Source organism: Echiichthys vipera, assembly GCF_963691815.1.
Source record: "Echiichthys vipera genome assembly, chromosome: 7".
Taxonomy (NCBI): domain Eukaryota; kingdom Metazoa; phylum Chordata; class Actinopteri; order Perciformes; family Trachinidae; genus Echiichthys; species Echiichthys vipera.
In genome coordinates, this window is record NC_139832.1 from 14,930,716 (window position 1) to 14,946,151 (window position 15,436).

Here is a 15,436-nt window from a genome sequence, read left to right on the forward strand (position 1 = left end):
TCCTGAGATAACTTTTGTTATGGCACTATAAATAAAATTGAATTGAATTGAATCGAATTGAACATAGGACTCTGGGAACATAAAGTAAAATATACGTAAAATAAATTAATGGAATAGGTCAAACTATGAGATTTCGCTAGCTAACTTTCACAGGCTAGCTGCTCAGAATGCACAAAATGAGAGAATGGGTAATCTATCTTGAAATGTCAAATAATATGTAATATTTATGTTGCCACATAATAGCTGTTTGGTTGTTATAACAGCTGAGTAATGTTTTTATTTCTGCATTAGAGCAGCTTCTGCAGATGTAAGTCACACACCAATTATGCCATGAAACACTGACCATAATTAAAGTAAATTAGGCCACTATACAAGCTTCATTTCGTTGAGGAACAAAGTTACACTGTGGTGTAGATGAGAGGCTGCCATTAGCTCAAAGGATTAAAAGTCTACTTAAAGCCCTAGATGCTCCTGAGGTCAGGGCTTAGTCAGAGAGACTGCTTCACCCACGACACAGATTCAGCCCTAGAATCAGTCAGATGGTCAAAAGTTTAACCACATTCTAAATCACTGCGCTGTAAACTCGCAGGTAGGCCTAATTACTCCACATTTGCGTAGTCTACGTAAAATTTGGTTACAAACAAGTTTCTAAAAATGGTGAGTATGGTATAAGCTGACTGAGAAAGTAATAGCGTCCATCTTGTGTATTGTTTTCATTAATATATTTTTACTTTGTTTTTATTATTTCACATAAAAACAGAACACATAAATGGACAAGAACACAACAAGACAAAATTAGATTCATAACAAAGAGCTGCACTGTTTTAATTGATGGAAGGTTTATATCACAAATTACATTCCAGAAATACATTTCAAAATAAAGTCAGGTACAATTCACATTGCCAGGAGCTCAAATCAAATTCAGTTCTTTTAGACAATTGGTGTTTATTTTTAAAATAAAATGCAACAGTGTTATGGTTCAATAGTACATTTTTATTTTATTAAGTCTTTTATTTATTTACCATCAACTAGTATGAACAATTGAAAAAGGGACAAAAAACAAAACAAAGCAACAGACACGACAAAGGCACAGGTCGAAATGATATAAGGACAAACTTTAGGGTTAGTTAGTACATTCACTGAATGTAATTTGAATGCAATTCAAAAGCTGATAAACATTTTTGGTGGATTCAACATACAACAGGGACTCAGAATATATTTTAATTCAATTAAAAATAATGGGAATGAAGGGGTTGCCTTGGACATTTTGACTTTATGTATATGGAATTTACCTGGTAATATGAAGAGATTAATCATGTTAAATTCAATATTGTGAGAGAAGGAGACAAAAATAATAGTTTTCTCATCAAAGTGATACCTGACTGTAGTTGTAGCAAAAATACATTTTTCCAAATCTTTCCAAAGGTGATACAAAACAGACACGTATAAAATAAATGGAAGATACTTTCTCTATCTTTTTACAGCTGTCATCAATGTCAGAACATTTGGGTATGTATGCATTAGTAGGATAGATGTTTTATGTTATAGATTGAGATGTAAGGTGTTACAAATATGTTAGAAATTAAACATTTAAATGGGACAAGCCAAGCTCTGCTCCAGTTTGTATCATTGAAGTTCCAATAAGTCTCTCCATGAGAGGTTATCTTCCTTTTTCTATAAAAGCATCTTGCATTGTTACATATCATTTACTTCTGCTCTACTCTATGCCAGTGTGTATCCGCCTCCAAGATCTCGCGGGATTTAAGATTAAACGGGTGGTGTTAGGGAAGGGGAAAAAAAAAAAAGGTGGTTCCCTCGCCTTGCTGCACCGGGCTGTCAGCAGAGAGCTGCACAGGTAGCCGGCAGTAGTGCTGCACTCCTCCGCGAGTCTACCTAGTGACACTTCCCTCTCCGCCTCTGCGTGATAGGATTGGAGTGTGTGGAGGTGAATCCACCCCTGCAGCATCATATCCCCGCTCAGGTCACCTTTAGCGCTCTCCTACCGGCCTTTTCCATCTCCCGTCTCCCAAAGATGATACCTGGCAAACGAAGAGCTGCAGTCATGTCCTTCTCGGTGGCGATACTTGGAGCCCTGATGCTGCAGTCCGTCTCTTCCCAGAACGGTAGGAAAACGAGCTCTCCTTTATAGAAAACACACGGCGGTGATCTCGCATCGTAGTGAAAATGCGGTGTTTGTGATCGGTCGGTGTTGAGATGTTGCCTGCGTTTCTGCAGTGGGGCATTTGTTTAATGAATCATTGCAAGACGGGTCAGTTCTTCACGAATAACTCACCGGCGGGCAAGTCTCAGATCTGTCTTAGATAATCCCTTAACGTTACACTTAAGGAAGATGATACCAGTCGCCTGTTTTTGGCTTTCCGTGCGTTTGAAATGAAAGGATCAATTAATGATTAATGGGCTAAAATGTGTTGTAGCCTGTTCATTTAGCTGAAGTGGGCCACACGGAGGCCTGTTTGTGCGATGTCTCTAAAATGTCCTTTAGTTAAGTGTGGAGCTGCACACATGATCCGATCAGGCAGCAAGGACAAGTTAGTCTCATTAGGTCGGGAAAATGAACTGACAGGGAAATGGTGTCACACAAGAAGTTCAAAATCCGTCATGCACACACACGCGCACTCACACACACACACACACACACACACACACACACACACACACACACACACACACACACACACACACACACACACACACACGCACGCACACAATCAACATGCTGGCTTGGGTCTGCTCAGGTATGTCAGGATACGGCTCAGGAATCCAGTATCCAGCAGCGTTACCACCAAGTCCACTCCCATACAGGGAGAGATCATTCCTTATAATGGAGCATAACATGTACGCAATAAGATGTAAGGACCTCAGAAGTGCTGTAAATAGCACAACCAGTTCATTTTGCTGCATGCTTCTATTTTTAGAGCAGAGATGCTGCACTGGGGACCATGGCTTTAATGTCCTCTTGCAAGAGTGGATCTGTTGAGTCTTCTTCGCCGAGATGCACTGCACTGCAGAATGACATTGATTTCTCAGCGAGGTTCTCCTGGTCCATTTGACCCTTCTGCTCATAAATCTCACCCACCAAATAGTTCAGGGCAGCGTAAACCTGCCTCAGCTGGGTATTTGGGGTTAATACTGTAAGTGTGCGGTGTAGATTTGCAAGCATCGCGTGAGAATGAGTGAGAATTTATTCAGCTCCGGCCTTCCGTGGAGTTGACGATGTGAATGCATTACACATCTCCTCCTATCCTACACACCCACTCATTACATCTCCTCTTCAATCAGAACACCAGTGAAGCTCTGCATAAATGTGATGGCTTTCCATCAGACAGATTAGAAATTCTGATGTTTTTTTATCAGCTTTGCTTGTTTTCAAATAGTCCAAGGACGCGCGTGGTTCAGGTAATGACACAATATACAGTAATTCATATAAACACACACACACACACACACACAAACACACACACACACACACACACACACACACACACACACACACACACACACACACGTATACTTATATATATTTATATATACACACATATATATCATAAGCTCAGTCTGGTAATGCAAGATACTAACACGCACAGCAGCCATCCTCATCATAGAAGCCATTTGTATCTGCTAATGACTGTTCACATGTGATGCTATTCCTGCCAAGGTTACCTAAGGATGTGTGTTTCATCTAAAATAGAGTGCCCTTTACCAAGGAGGTTGTTTAATTGTATCAATCAAACTATTTTTTTGTATTTTCTCATACAGAAGCCACAAAAAAAAAGAAATCTAACATGGAGGTCGGATAATAATAAACGGATCAATGCAAACAGGATTCTATTGCTTCAATAATGAATTAAGTGAAATCAATGAGTATTTGGGAATAATCCATCTTGCTTTCATGTCACTGTAAAGCAGAGGGGTTGAGATTTTTATCATTTCAAATTCAAATTATGAAGTTGGTTGTTTAAAGCACATTAAATTATATAGTAGTATAGTATATCAATCTTAAGTATTTCTGTTGCTTTTTATAATACTCTCTGTTCTTCAGGAGTCACTTCTGTTCTGATCATAATCATTTAGCATCCAATCAGCTGCTCGATATGTGTTGGTACATTACGACTGTAATTACGTGGCCAGAATTACATTATAATTATACTGGTTTGAATGAATTCATCAGAAGATGGTGAGAAAATATCTGCAAGGCAGACTCATATTCTATTCCAGGCCATCTGTTGTCAGGTTGTGCTGTCAGATTTAGTTTGAATAAAGAAATTATCATCAATTTAAAATCAAATCAGTCTCCACTAAGAATAAAAAATGCTTAAAGTTTAAGGGTATTAACTTATTATTTGTATTTCTGTTTTTCTGCTTTACACCTCATATTAATCATCTTCCAAATCTCTTTAAATGAGTGGCTCTTTATCCTGCCTTTAAAGGCGGCGAGTGCATTCATCGCAAAAATATTTGACGGATAAAACAATAAAAATAAATGTAGCCTTAATATTAAATATATTTTGGGATAAAACAAGAAATTATACGGTGCATGGTTATACGGTGGGGTTTAATACATTGTGATGAGCATTCAGAAGAGTTATCTGACATTTTTTACAGAGATCAAAAAGTTAGGGATGCACCTTATCTGGCTTTTTTAGTCCCGATACGATATTAGTGTTTAATAAATAAGCCGTATGCCTCACTGTGTGGTAGTGACTGGGATCATTATTTCATGTGGAAGGAAACATCAGGTGTGACTTTAACACTGCTTTCCTAACATTGTAAAACAAAATGTAACAAATAAATTAAATGAATTGTTTTTTATTATTAAAATAATAAACTATTTACCGACAGCTTGGTCAAAACCTAAACAGGAATTAAAGTTCAAGTTTATAATCTACAGTATATTTTATATAATCATAGAATTCAGGTAAATAGATTGAATCAGATTGTTACTGATCCAGCTATTGGAGTCAGTATCAGCCCGATATCCGATCTCAGTATTGGACCCATACTAAAATAACTAATTGATTAATTTATAATAGAAATCATGCTTTAAGAATATGTGGATGACTTTAGATGAAGTGATCGTCAAACAAAACTGAAGAAGTACGTAAGACACACATAACAGCATGCCAAAAACTAAACCAACACCAACTCGGCACGAGTGACGTCATTCATGTTTACAGGACAATGCTACTGGCTCAGCACTTTAAACACATCTATCGGAGGTGACAGATCTGTCTCTCAGCAGTCCTAATGTATGCTAAGAGCTGAGGTGCTGGTTTTTAGTTTTTCAGTTGCAGTTATGGTATATATTACTGTATATTACTACTACTATATTACTTCAGTTTTTGTATTTGAGAGGTCATTTGTAAAGGCTGCAGCTTGTGGTGCTGTTGAATTGTAATGGGTGCACGGATGGGAATTGATAATACTTTATTGAAACCAATGACATCATCGATTCTGCTTAACGCTCAGATTCTTTTATTGATTCCTCATCAGTTTTCTGTGTGTGGGGGAAAAAAAGTCAGCCTGCACAGGTTTTTAGCGTCAGTGTTACTATACTATCATCTCTGAGTCTGAACACAGTGTAGATGAAATTTAGAGAATAATTGTGTAGCTTTCATTTTAGTTTTCCATTTAGAAAAATCTGCCAACCTTGCCTGCATGAGGGTAATGTCATTATCTACCCTTGGTAACAGTCTTGCTGCTTGATTGGGAAGCAGGTACGTAAACATACTGGAAGAGTAACTGAGGAATCCTGTACGATTTGCAACCGGTTCTTAATTCCAATCACTAGACACCTGTTTCTGTTATTATGTCCACTTCATTTATATCAATGAGTTTAGCCTGAATAACGGAAACGCCTCTCAGTATAATGTATTACAATTCAACATTGTCACCTCCATGAAGGGAACATTTATTGCAGGACTGTTGTATTAGACACCAATGGTTTTATGTAAGAATCTGTTTGTGCCTAAAGTAAGTGTGCCAGTCTTGATAGACCATCTGTGGGTCTATGATGTCAGTTTGACAGGTCTGTCTGCCTTATGGTGATCAGCCCGGTCCGGTTGGCCGTCTCCTCCTCTTCCCACTTTGTTGCTCTAGAGTGCTTCTATGGAAACGGAGGGGGTCTACCACCAGTCGCCCACACACTCCCCAGAGATTGAGAGCTGCAGTTCCTATAAATCTCCTCTCTATCTCATGTGTCCGCGGTGCCTATAGACCACGCTTATGACTACAGTCCCCCCCAGCCGATCTCCTCCTCCTCCAATCTGTTCAGCCGTGATCAATTTTTTCACTTTAATTGCTTTCAGCTCCCAGACGGAGATATTTCAATTCCCTGAAATTAACAGTACAATTAGCCTGGCATCTGTGTCCCATTTATTGAATTACTGTTGATGTCTTCATTATAAAGACAAGATGTACTGAAAATGACAAGGTCACTTGGAGGACTTTTGAATTTTAGTGCTGTGTCCCTCACAGATATATGTGATGTCATTAATTGGACAAAATAAAAGGAGAGCAGCCACACAAAGACATCCCAGCAGAATAGAATGAAGCTTCATAGGAATAGCAGCAATAATGGTTTAGGCGGATTTGAGCTCTCTCTCTCTCTCTGTCTCTCTCTCTGTCTCTCTCTCTCTCTCTCTCTCTCTCTCTCTCTCTCTCTCTCTCTCTCTCTCACTCTCTCTCTCTCTCTCTCTCTCTCTCTCTCCCTCCCTCTCTCTCTCTCTCTCTCTCTCTCTCTCTTTCTCTCACAAGTTGATGTGACGTTCCTGACAGACAGTTTGATGTTTGATGTCAGTGTTTTGTGTTAGAAGCTGAAACTTGTTTGTTGATCAAAAGAAAAGGAATCTGCATTGATATATTTGATATAAAAATGTATTTGTTTTATCCTTTTATTTACGTTTTACATGTTCTACTATTTTTTTATTTATTTAAATCAACCTTTATTTCACTTTAATATATTTTTTCTCAGTATATTTATGAGTATTTCATATGATTATTTTCTATTTTTCTTTACTTTCTGTTTCTCTATTTAATTTACCCTGTTGTTTTCTTGCCTTTCCATCCTCCTTCTGTTTTCTTTTTTTGGGGGTTCATCTCTGCACATGCTGCCCTCTAAACTTCCGCCACTGCCGTCAGCGGGCTTTGTGAAATCCCCGTTCTCTGAGACTAAGCTCACGGGCGACACCTTTGAGCTGTACTGTGACGTGGTGGGAAACCCCACCCCAGAAATCCAGTGGTGGTACTCTGAGATCAACCGAGCCGATTCCTTCAGGCAGCTGTGGGACGGTGCCCGTAAGCGGCGAGTGTCCATCAGCACGGCCTACGGCTCCAACGCCGTGAGTGTGTTGGGTGTCTCTCGTCTCACGCTGGACGATGCTGGGACCTATGAGTGCAGAGCCAGCAACGACCCGCGGCGTAACGACCTGCACCAAAATCCAGCCACCACCTGGATCCGGGCTCAGGCCACTGTAATGGTGCTGCAGAGTGAGTGGTCACTGTAGAGGACCCTCCCCTCCCCCCCCATAGCGTCCCTCAAACCTCTCCAGGGGACCGCTATCTTCCTCCGTAGTTGCCATCCTCCCCTGCAGACTTGGAAAATGAAGAAAAACACCAGCAATAGTCTTTGAGTGCTCATCCCTCCTTTCAGTACATCCTTCAACCTTTAGTCTAATCTCCTCTCCATCTCTATTTCTTCTCTGCTTCTCATTTCCCTGGACTTTATATCATTATTATAATTTTCTGTTGATTATTATTATTATTGTTGTTATCTGTCTTATTTCAATGCCGACTTTAATAACACACAAGGTTAAACCAGAATCTCTGAGCGTTTAGACCTACCTTTATTCCAGTAGCGTAATAGTAATGTCTAGTTGAAGATAACCCTTCCCCCACTCAAAATTTGTATTCACAGCATTCCTCAGTGTAATGATACTCTGGGTTTACTTCATGACCTTCAGTTTTAATTCATACAACTTTGTTTCTGAGAAGTCATGCTCTTTTCTCTGGCAGATTCATCATTGAAGCTGAGACTACAACACAGTGCTAGTAGTTGCACATTCATCATTACACATCAGCTGAACCTGAGCTGTAATAATTATATAAGATGCAAAGTACTTTCGCTCATTGCTAGTGGCACATGTGACTGAACTTAAAGCACAGTGACTGCATGCTTCTAGCTGTATTTCTTCTCCCTTCTTACGTTGTTATCTTCACAGGCTTGTACCTTAACTTTTTTATTAAAGCACCAGATATTTCCTAATGCAGTTGGTCATCGTTTGTACCGATGATTCATCTGAGGGAGTTTTACTGAGCCTCGCAGAAGCTCCCACTTCCCAGTCATCTAACAATGCAGAAAAAGTCTTCTACTTAAGGAACCCTAGATCCCAAAATAATTCCTCCCACTTCAAGACTCTATTCCTGTGCTGTTTTCTATAAATTGTGGTTGTGTGTGGAGTCTGTCTGAACCCTTTGTGCATTGTTGTTGTTGTTTCTCCTCCAACACACCCTCACCCACGAGTCCCAGTATGCATCGCTTCTGTCGTAGCTGATCGGCGTCTTTCTTACAGAGCCGTCAATCGCCGCGTCTGAACACACCACGCTTCCTGTGGAAGGCGACGCTTACATAATGCAGTGCAACCTGACCAGCGCCCACAGTGCCCACCAGGAGAGCTTCTGGATGAAGAATGGAGAGGAGATCCCAGAAACACGCAGCCAAAATAGAAACACTGAGTATAAGTATGAAACACGGAAAATCTTTATGCTTTATGCGTGTGCGTGTGCGTGTGCGTGTGCGTTGGGTCACGTGACTTGTGTTTCTGCTCCTGCAGGCTGAAAAAACCACGAGGAGAGGCTGCCGGAGTGTACATGTGTGTCTACACCTTCGAGACGTCTCCTCCAGCAAACGCCACCATAGAAGTTAAATGTAGGTGTTGATTTGTGAGCTGCAGGCATTTGTGTCAGTTTCAAGGCCACATTAGAGATGTCACCAAATAAAAATGCCTCCAATGGCCTTGAGCACCAGCAGCCCTGTCATGTGAGGACCTGTGATCTCAAGCGGCTCTGCTGGCTGCTCATGGGGCAGCCGGCGCCCTTGACACCTCCATCTAACCAATGCCCGGCTCAGTGGCAGCAGATGGTGTCTTGTTTGTCTGATGGCAAGGGATTATGTCTCAACGGTAAAATCTGGTCAGCCTTTTCTGCTGTCACACGCATCGCTATGGAGGCAAATTGGATTTAGTTTGCTTTTATTTTATGGGACATTTCTTTTCATCTGGGAAGAAAATAACATTTGCAGTTTTATTATATACAGTATACACAGAATAATACAGGAAGCTTGATGTTACACATGTTCCTGACAAATAAGATGAAATATTTGATGTTGAAAATTCACTTTTGTTCAACATTCCCTATGTTGCATCCCCCGGACATGGCTAGACTTCTTCAATCATTCAATCATTTGTATGATCCTATGCAGCTATTCATTTCCTGAAAGATTTAGATGTAAACTACTTAACTGTAGCTGCTTACTCAACTATTTAAAAGATCGATGCAAAGGAATATTGTTTTATTATCAGTTTGTACTTTAAGATGAAAAGATCAAAAGTACAAATTAGTAACCCATTTATTGTTTCCACGCAACTCACATGACTATACCTACATTTATAAATACCTGCACCCACAGTAACCCTGTAACACTATTTTTGTGAATTTCTTGAATGTATTAAAACAATTGTACTGTGTTATTTTTGCTTTAGCTGCTCCTGACATTACAGGCCACAAGCGCAGTGAGAATAAGAATGAGGGCCAGCTTGCTGTACTCTACTGTAAGTCTGTGGGCTATCCGCACCCTGTCTGGACCTGGCGCAAATATGAAAACGGCATCCATAGGGTATGTGATATGAATACAGTCTCCTTGACCACTTTATTAGATACACCTATACTACTAATGCAGTCCAATACAAATTCTACATTTAGAACAATTGTAATGTTCAGATTTTTTTGACAGTCAGAGGTATTCATCAAACTGTGTGTCTATCATTAAGGTGGTGTTGTTGTACTGGACTGCATTATGACAATATCAATCAAAACTGAACATTATTATCTATGTTAAGGTAGAGTTAATGGCGGGTATATAATCACCTACTTCAATATGTAAACACTGCTATCTATCAGCTACCTATCTATCAGCAGAAGGGATATGTTTATAACACGCATTTTGATCTGCTTTTTGGAAAATCATATTTATACCGAATTTCCCCTTGCGTGATTAACAAAAGAATTCTTCTTCTTTCTTCTTCTTCTGTAAGCGTTTGGGAACTGAGGAGACCAATTGCTCTCAACAGCTACTCAACAGTTCAGGGTCTCCTTTGCCGTATTTTAGGTTTCAAATGTGTGATTTAGCTGAGGGTTAGGGGTTAGGGTTTATTGTTATTTCATGACTTGGTCCTGTAATATAGCATGGAATAGTGTGTAATGTTTTAAGACCTCATGGCCTTGACTATACTTTAAAAGCAACTCTGTATATGCTGACTCAAACGTTATTGACAGTCAAAATCATTTGGTATGATTCTTTCTCAACAGGAAATTGACAACTCAAGCGGACGCTTCTCCATCAACAGCAGAGACAACTACACTGAGCTCCACATTGCCAACCTGGACATTAATTTAGATCCAGGCGAATACCACTGCAATGCCACCAACATGCTCGGCACCCGTGATGAGAAGATCGTGCTGAGGGTTCGCAGTCACTTGGCTCCTTTATGGCCTCTTCTGGGGGTTCTGGCTGAAATCATCATCCTGATCGTCATCATCGTCGTTTACGAGAAGCGTAAGAAGCCCGATGATTTACAAGATGGTGAGTCACCGGCGGAGGCGCTCAGGGCTGTTTGTAATATATGTAAGGAGAAACTCGTTTTTTGGTTTAGCCTTCACTTGGATCTCTCCTGTGAATTTTGTGCAAAGTATATTTGCACTCCAAACCTGTCAGTGGGATGTTGGGCAATGAGGTGTCTCTGAAAAGAAGCACACTTTGTTTTTCAGTATCTACTTAAGTCCTTCCTTCGCCAGAGATACCAACAGAGTCACCTGACACTGTGCTGTCCCTGCATTCAATAATTCAGTCTGGCAAGGTTGACCCAACAGGTAGACACTGTTGCAGGAGGTCGCACCTTGTCAGGACAATTTCATGCATTTAATATTCATGAGAAATATGATACTGCAGTGGATAGTTTAAATTATTAACAGCTTTCCAGGGACCTTGTGCTGTCCCCAAGTGGCTGCAAGCTTAACCACAAGAGGGACTATGAATGGGAAATTATAAGATTTTATTGACACCAACGCTAGTATCAATTCTGTTTATCGGCCCAATTCATTATCCATTCCCTTATTGATTCCTGAATGATTTTCTGCGTGGAAACCTACACAGGTTTTTTAAGTATAAGCTAAGTCCAAACACAGCGTATATTAAATGACATAATATTTGTAAAGCTTTCTTTTTTATTTAGGTTTTGAGGTTTGCCTGCATGCATGGTGCTATATAATAATGCCACGCTTTTGAACGCAATTTCAGTCAAAAGCAACTGGACTTGGTTATTTGTCTAGGACCAGTCCCAGCCTGGTCAGATGCGTACATGAACTGATGAAGCCTCTTGGATGAGAGGTGAAACATCTTCCTAGACAAATAACCAAGCCCAGTTGCTTTTGACTGAAATTGCTTTATGGATAACGATGACCTGGACAAATGAGAACATTCACAGGCTTTGGACAGTAAACTACTCTCTCCATGACTCCTTCTTGTTGCAAGTTTCCAGCAGCATAGATGCATTAGTGTAGTCATTATTTTGCAATGTGCAACGGTCAGAAAAAACATGCCAGCATTGATGAAAAGAATTGCTAAGGTCGAAGGCGTACGATTCCTGTTCTGATTCCAATTTTTTACCAGTTCTCAACTGGAACCGGCTCACGATTCCCATCCCTAAGAGACACATAATTTAGCTATACAACCTTCTAATGCTACTGAGTACTTCATTTTCAAGAGTCTAATAATCATAAATTATGCATTAATGGTATTTGGGTGACCTTTTCCTCTCAAACTGAATTTTGATGTTGTCACATGCTGATTAGACGCAACGTGCAGCGAATGACACCTCAGAGTCAGTCAGTAAGTCAGTGGTATTAAACAGAAATATATTGTCATTACATGGTGTTTAATTCACCTTGACAGTCCTCACAGTCTTACAAAATGGATGTGGATTGCGTAAATCATGCAGTAAAATCTTGCATGACTTTTTAAAACTTCATATTGGACATAGGTTAGCTTTGGCTGATGAATATTTTAACAGATTGTTGTAATATCTCCCATCCTCCCCTTTTCCCCAAATTGCACAACCTAAACCATGTTTGTGGTAAGTGTGAGCCTTTGCATGCTTTATGAATTTCAATAAGCATTCAGCCTCATCTTCTACCGGTTCACAGCACAGTGCACGGTTCGGTTTTGCCTCAACATTCAAGTGCTGCTCAAAACCTTTTGTTTTCAAGATTTTATTTTACGGTAACTTCATGTTTTTGCATCAAACTGCAGCAGTTTCACGCTGCTTCAGTGACTTTATTACCCTCAGTAGAGGGCTGATATTAATGGAGCCGCTCCTCACTAATCTCTGTGAGTGAACAGCTGTTCGTTGTTTGCATGACAACTGTATATCTTTTTTTAAACGTGAATTTTGTCTTTATGTAATTGTTTTAATGTGGTGTGCTGGATTTAACTGCATTCTGTGTGTTTGTGGGGTGTTTTTTCCTGCAGCACGACAGCCTGTTGTTTACTATTTTAATTTCTTCATTTGTGCTACATTTTCATCCCATAACACAGTCTACACATGCAGTACAGTTCAATCATAAAATCTCTTGAAAAACTATAGTGCACCATGTGTCAGTTGCAGCTGCTGTCCTTGACACTTGCTTTCTGTTAAAAACCCAACGAAGTACATGTCATTTCATCAACGTGTGCAACTTCCTTGCGATTATTGTATTTCTTAATTTCTCCATATTTTCCCTTGTTGCATCAGATGATGACCACGCAGGTCCAGTGTAAGTATAAACATTTTACCTTCGATAACGTATCTCTGATAATGTGTGTGTTGTTTTAGCTTATGATTTATCCACTCCTGACTGTGTTAAGAGTTCAGTGTACACTCCTTGGAGCATCATGTGATGGTGCTTTGCTGTATTCATATAAATCACAAGGAAATCTATGGAGTCAAGTATAAAGTCATTTTTTTGCTTACGTTACCATTTGAATTGTCCCGATTAGGGAATCCCTGCCTATGATACTCTAAGACTTAAAAAGGCCACACTTTACTTTAAGTTATGCAAACATTTAATTGTTTATAACACACTGTAATGCAGTTATAAGCAGGGATACGTTTTAATATATTTGTATATAAATAGAAAATAAATGACAAAGTAAAACACAGTGGTTGTAATGGCATAAAATGTGTTTTCATTGGATAAGTTTTATTAATAAAACATACTCTACATTCACCATTTAGAAATGTCCCTGCTTACAACTACATTATATTTACATTATTATTAAATGTTTGCATGTGTATAGATTGTGGACTTATCATTGAAGGATAACAATATTGCTAAGAATAAACAACAAAAACAAATATGTAACTGGACCCAGGTGTGGGATGCTCCACAGTGAAAAGTAAAATTAGTGTTCATCATATCAGCTGTTGAGTATACACTAGACCTGCAATTAAGTATTGTTTTCATTGTTGATTAAAGGGGCGTTACATCCCTAGTTTTCTTTTGAATGCTCCCTTCAGAGCCACAGAAGACTCTCCCTTCTATTCATTTCTAATGACATCCTTGATTCCTCTCCTTGAATCTAAGTCCCTTTCACCTGCAGTGTGAGTGGAGGAGGTGAGGAAAAGACAGGAGGAGAGGAGGCAACAGTAATTTAACAAAATGCGACTTCATGGCTTCGGAGACGTCTTTTTAAAGCAGCATTAAATACGACGTGTGGCACGGCTGCCATTGTTTGTCTATCCCAGCTGTGTCAGGCCTCTTTTATACGTCACAAGTGCCAGAAAGACTCGCTCCCAGCTCCTCTGGCAAATCGCCTCTCTTTTGTTCCTCTCTCTCCGAGATGTATTTAAAGAACTCAGACACCCTTCAAGATGACACGCTTAGATTGATTTCTGGGTCACAGGCAGGAAGACGGAGGGGACGAGGAGGTACAAAATAGACAATTTATAAGAGACAACTGCTTTTACAGGCTGAGTATTACTAACCGTGTGTACAATCAAGGGAATGCCCCTTTAATCTACAATTTTGATGTGTTTTCGAAACTGAATGAGTGTTTAGTATCTAAAATGTCAGAAATGAGGCAAAATTTCCATCAAAAGTTGAGCAGAGAAACCAAAAGTATTTTGCTTATAAAGACGTGAAACAGTGGAAAATCAGATCTGTGTTTTTATAGACCAATGTTATATTCCCCACCAACAGCTAAATGTTTTCTGTCGATCAACTAATTAATGAATTGTCTGATTGTTTCAGCACTCGTCTGATATACACGCAGTATGAACTGATTGTGTTTGCTTCCTTTTTCAAAGGAAAACTAATTCAACCAACAATCACAAAGACAAGAATCTGCGCCAGAGGAATACAAACTGAGCAGCCTGTCTGCTGCGTAAGTATTAAATTATTAGGAGGGAAGCCTGATGGTACATATGTGTTACAAGCCTGTGGCCACAAATACAACCGCACCATATGATCTTCTCACTGAATGCTGTTGTCAACCAAAATACGACTGCAGTCAGACTGGGCTAATGAGTTGAATGTTCTCTTCATTTGCAGGTTTCATTACACATGTATTGACCATATGAAGGTAAAAAAGAAGGGAATCCAAACCTGTTGTCAATAGGATGTATCTGCCATTAGGAGTTTGATTGTGGAGTTCAATGAGGCATGCCTTATGATTTTATTGTGTGAGGGTGTGAATATGAAAGATGGAATTATTAACATTATAACCATTGTTGCTGCATGCAGTTGGTGACGCTTATGATTTTTTCCCCCCTTCTTAGCCACTCATTTTACATTTTTACTACTTCTAAAATAATGCATGCAAGATGTTGACCTTCTGTTTGAGACAGAAATGGCTTTTTTTTTTGCTGAGAGTGGCTTCATTTAGATCATCTGTACTGTTTGCTCTAGAGGAAAAACAAAACTCGGCAATGTAAACGAAGATGCCACCATAATCCGGTATGACAGTTGTGTACAGTTTTTATCATTCCACTGCATACAACTTTATCAGAAAGTATCTGACATTTTAAGGGCTTTGAAATGTCCCTCTAAATTTGATTAAGCTTTACTTTACTGTATGTACTGTATGTATTAAATCACTATAACTATG

The 15,436-nt window shown here is 39.5% G+C and overlaps 1 protein-coding gene across 1 annotated transcript; it reads left to right on the forward strand.

The window, feature by feature from the left end:
• Positions 1–1,834: 1,834 nt before the first annotated feature.
• Positions 1,835–15,436, forward strand: nptna (neuroplastin a). The gene is made up of 9 exons (XM_083917355.1): positions 1,835–2,123; positions 7,159–7,506; positions 8,589–8,757; positions 8,850–8,944; positions 9,777–9,910; positions 10,603–10,876; positions 13,083–13,104; positions 14,637–14,713; positions 14,881–15,436. The coding sequence occupies exons 1-8, from the start codon at positions 2,033–2,035 to the stop codon at positions 14,695–14,697; spliced, it is 1,194 nt and encodes a 397-aa protein (XP_083773481.1). The 5' UTR covers positions 1,835–2,032; the 3' UTR covers positions 14,698–14,713; positions 14,881–15,436.

What these genes read in the sequence shown, in the direction of transcription:
- nptna (XM_083917355.1), top strand. Translation starts at nt 2,033, where the DNA reads ATGATACCTGGCAAACGAAGAGCTGCAGTCATGTCCTTCTCGGTGGCG. An exon ending in GTCCGTCTCTTCCCAGAACG is followed by an intron (nt 2,124 to 7,158) that starts GTAGGAAAACGA and finishes CACTGCCGTCAG; the next exon opens with CGGGCTTTGTGAAATCCCCG. An exon ending in ATGAAAACGGCATCCATAGG is followed by an intron (nt 9,911 to 10,602) that starts GTATGTGATATG and finishes CTTTCTCAACAG; the next exon opens with GAAATTGACAACTCAAGCGG.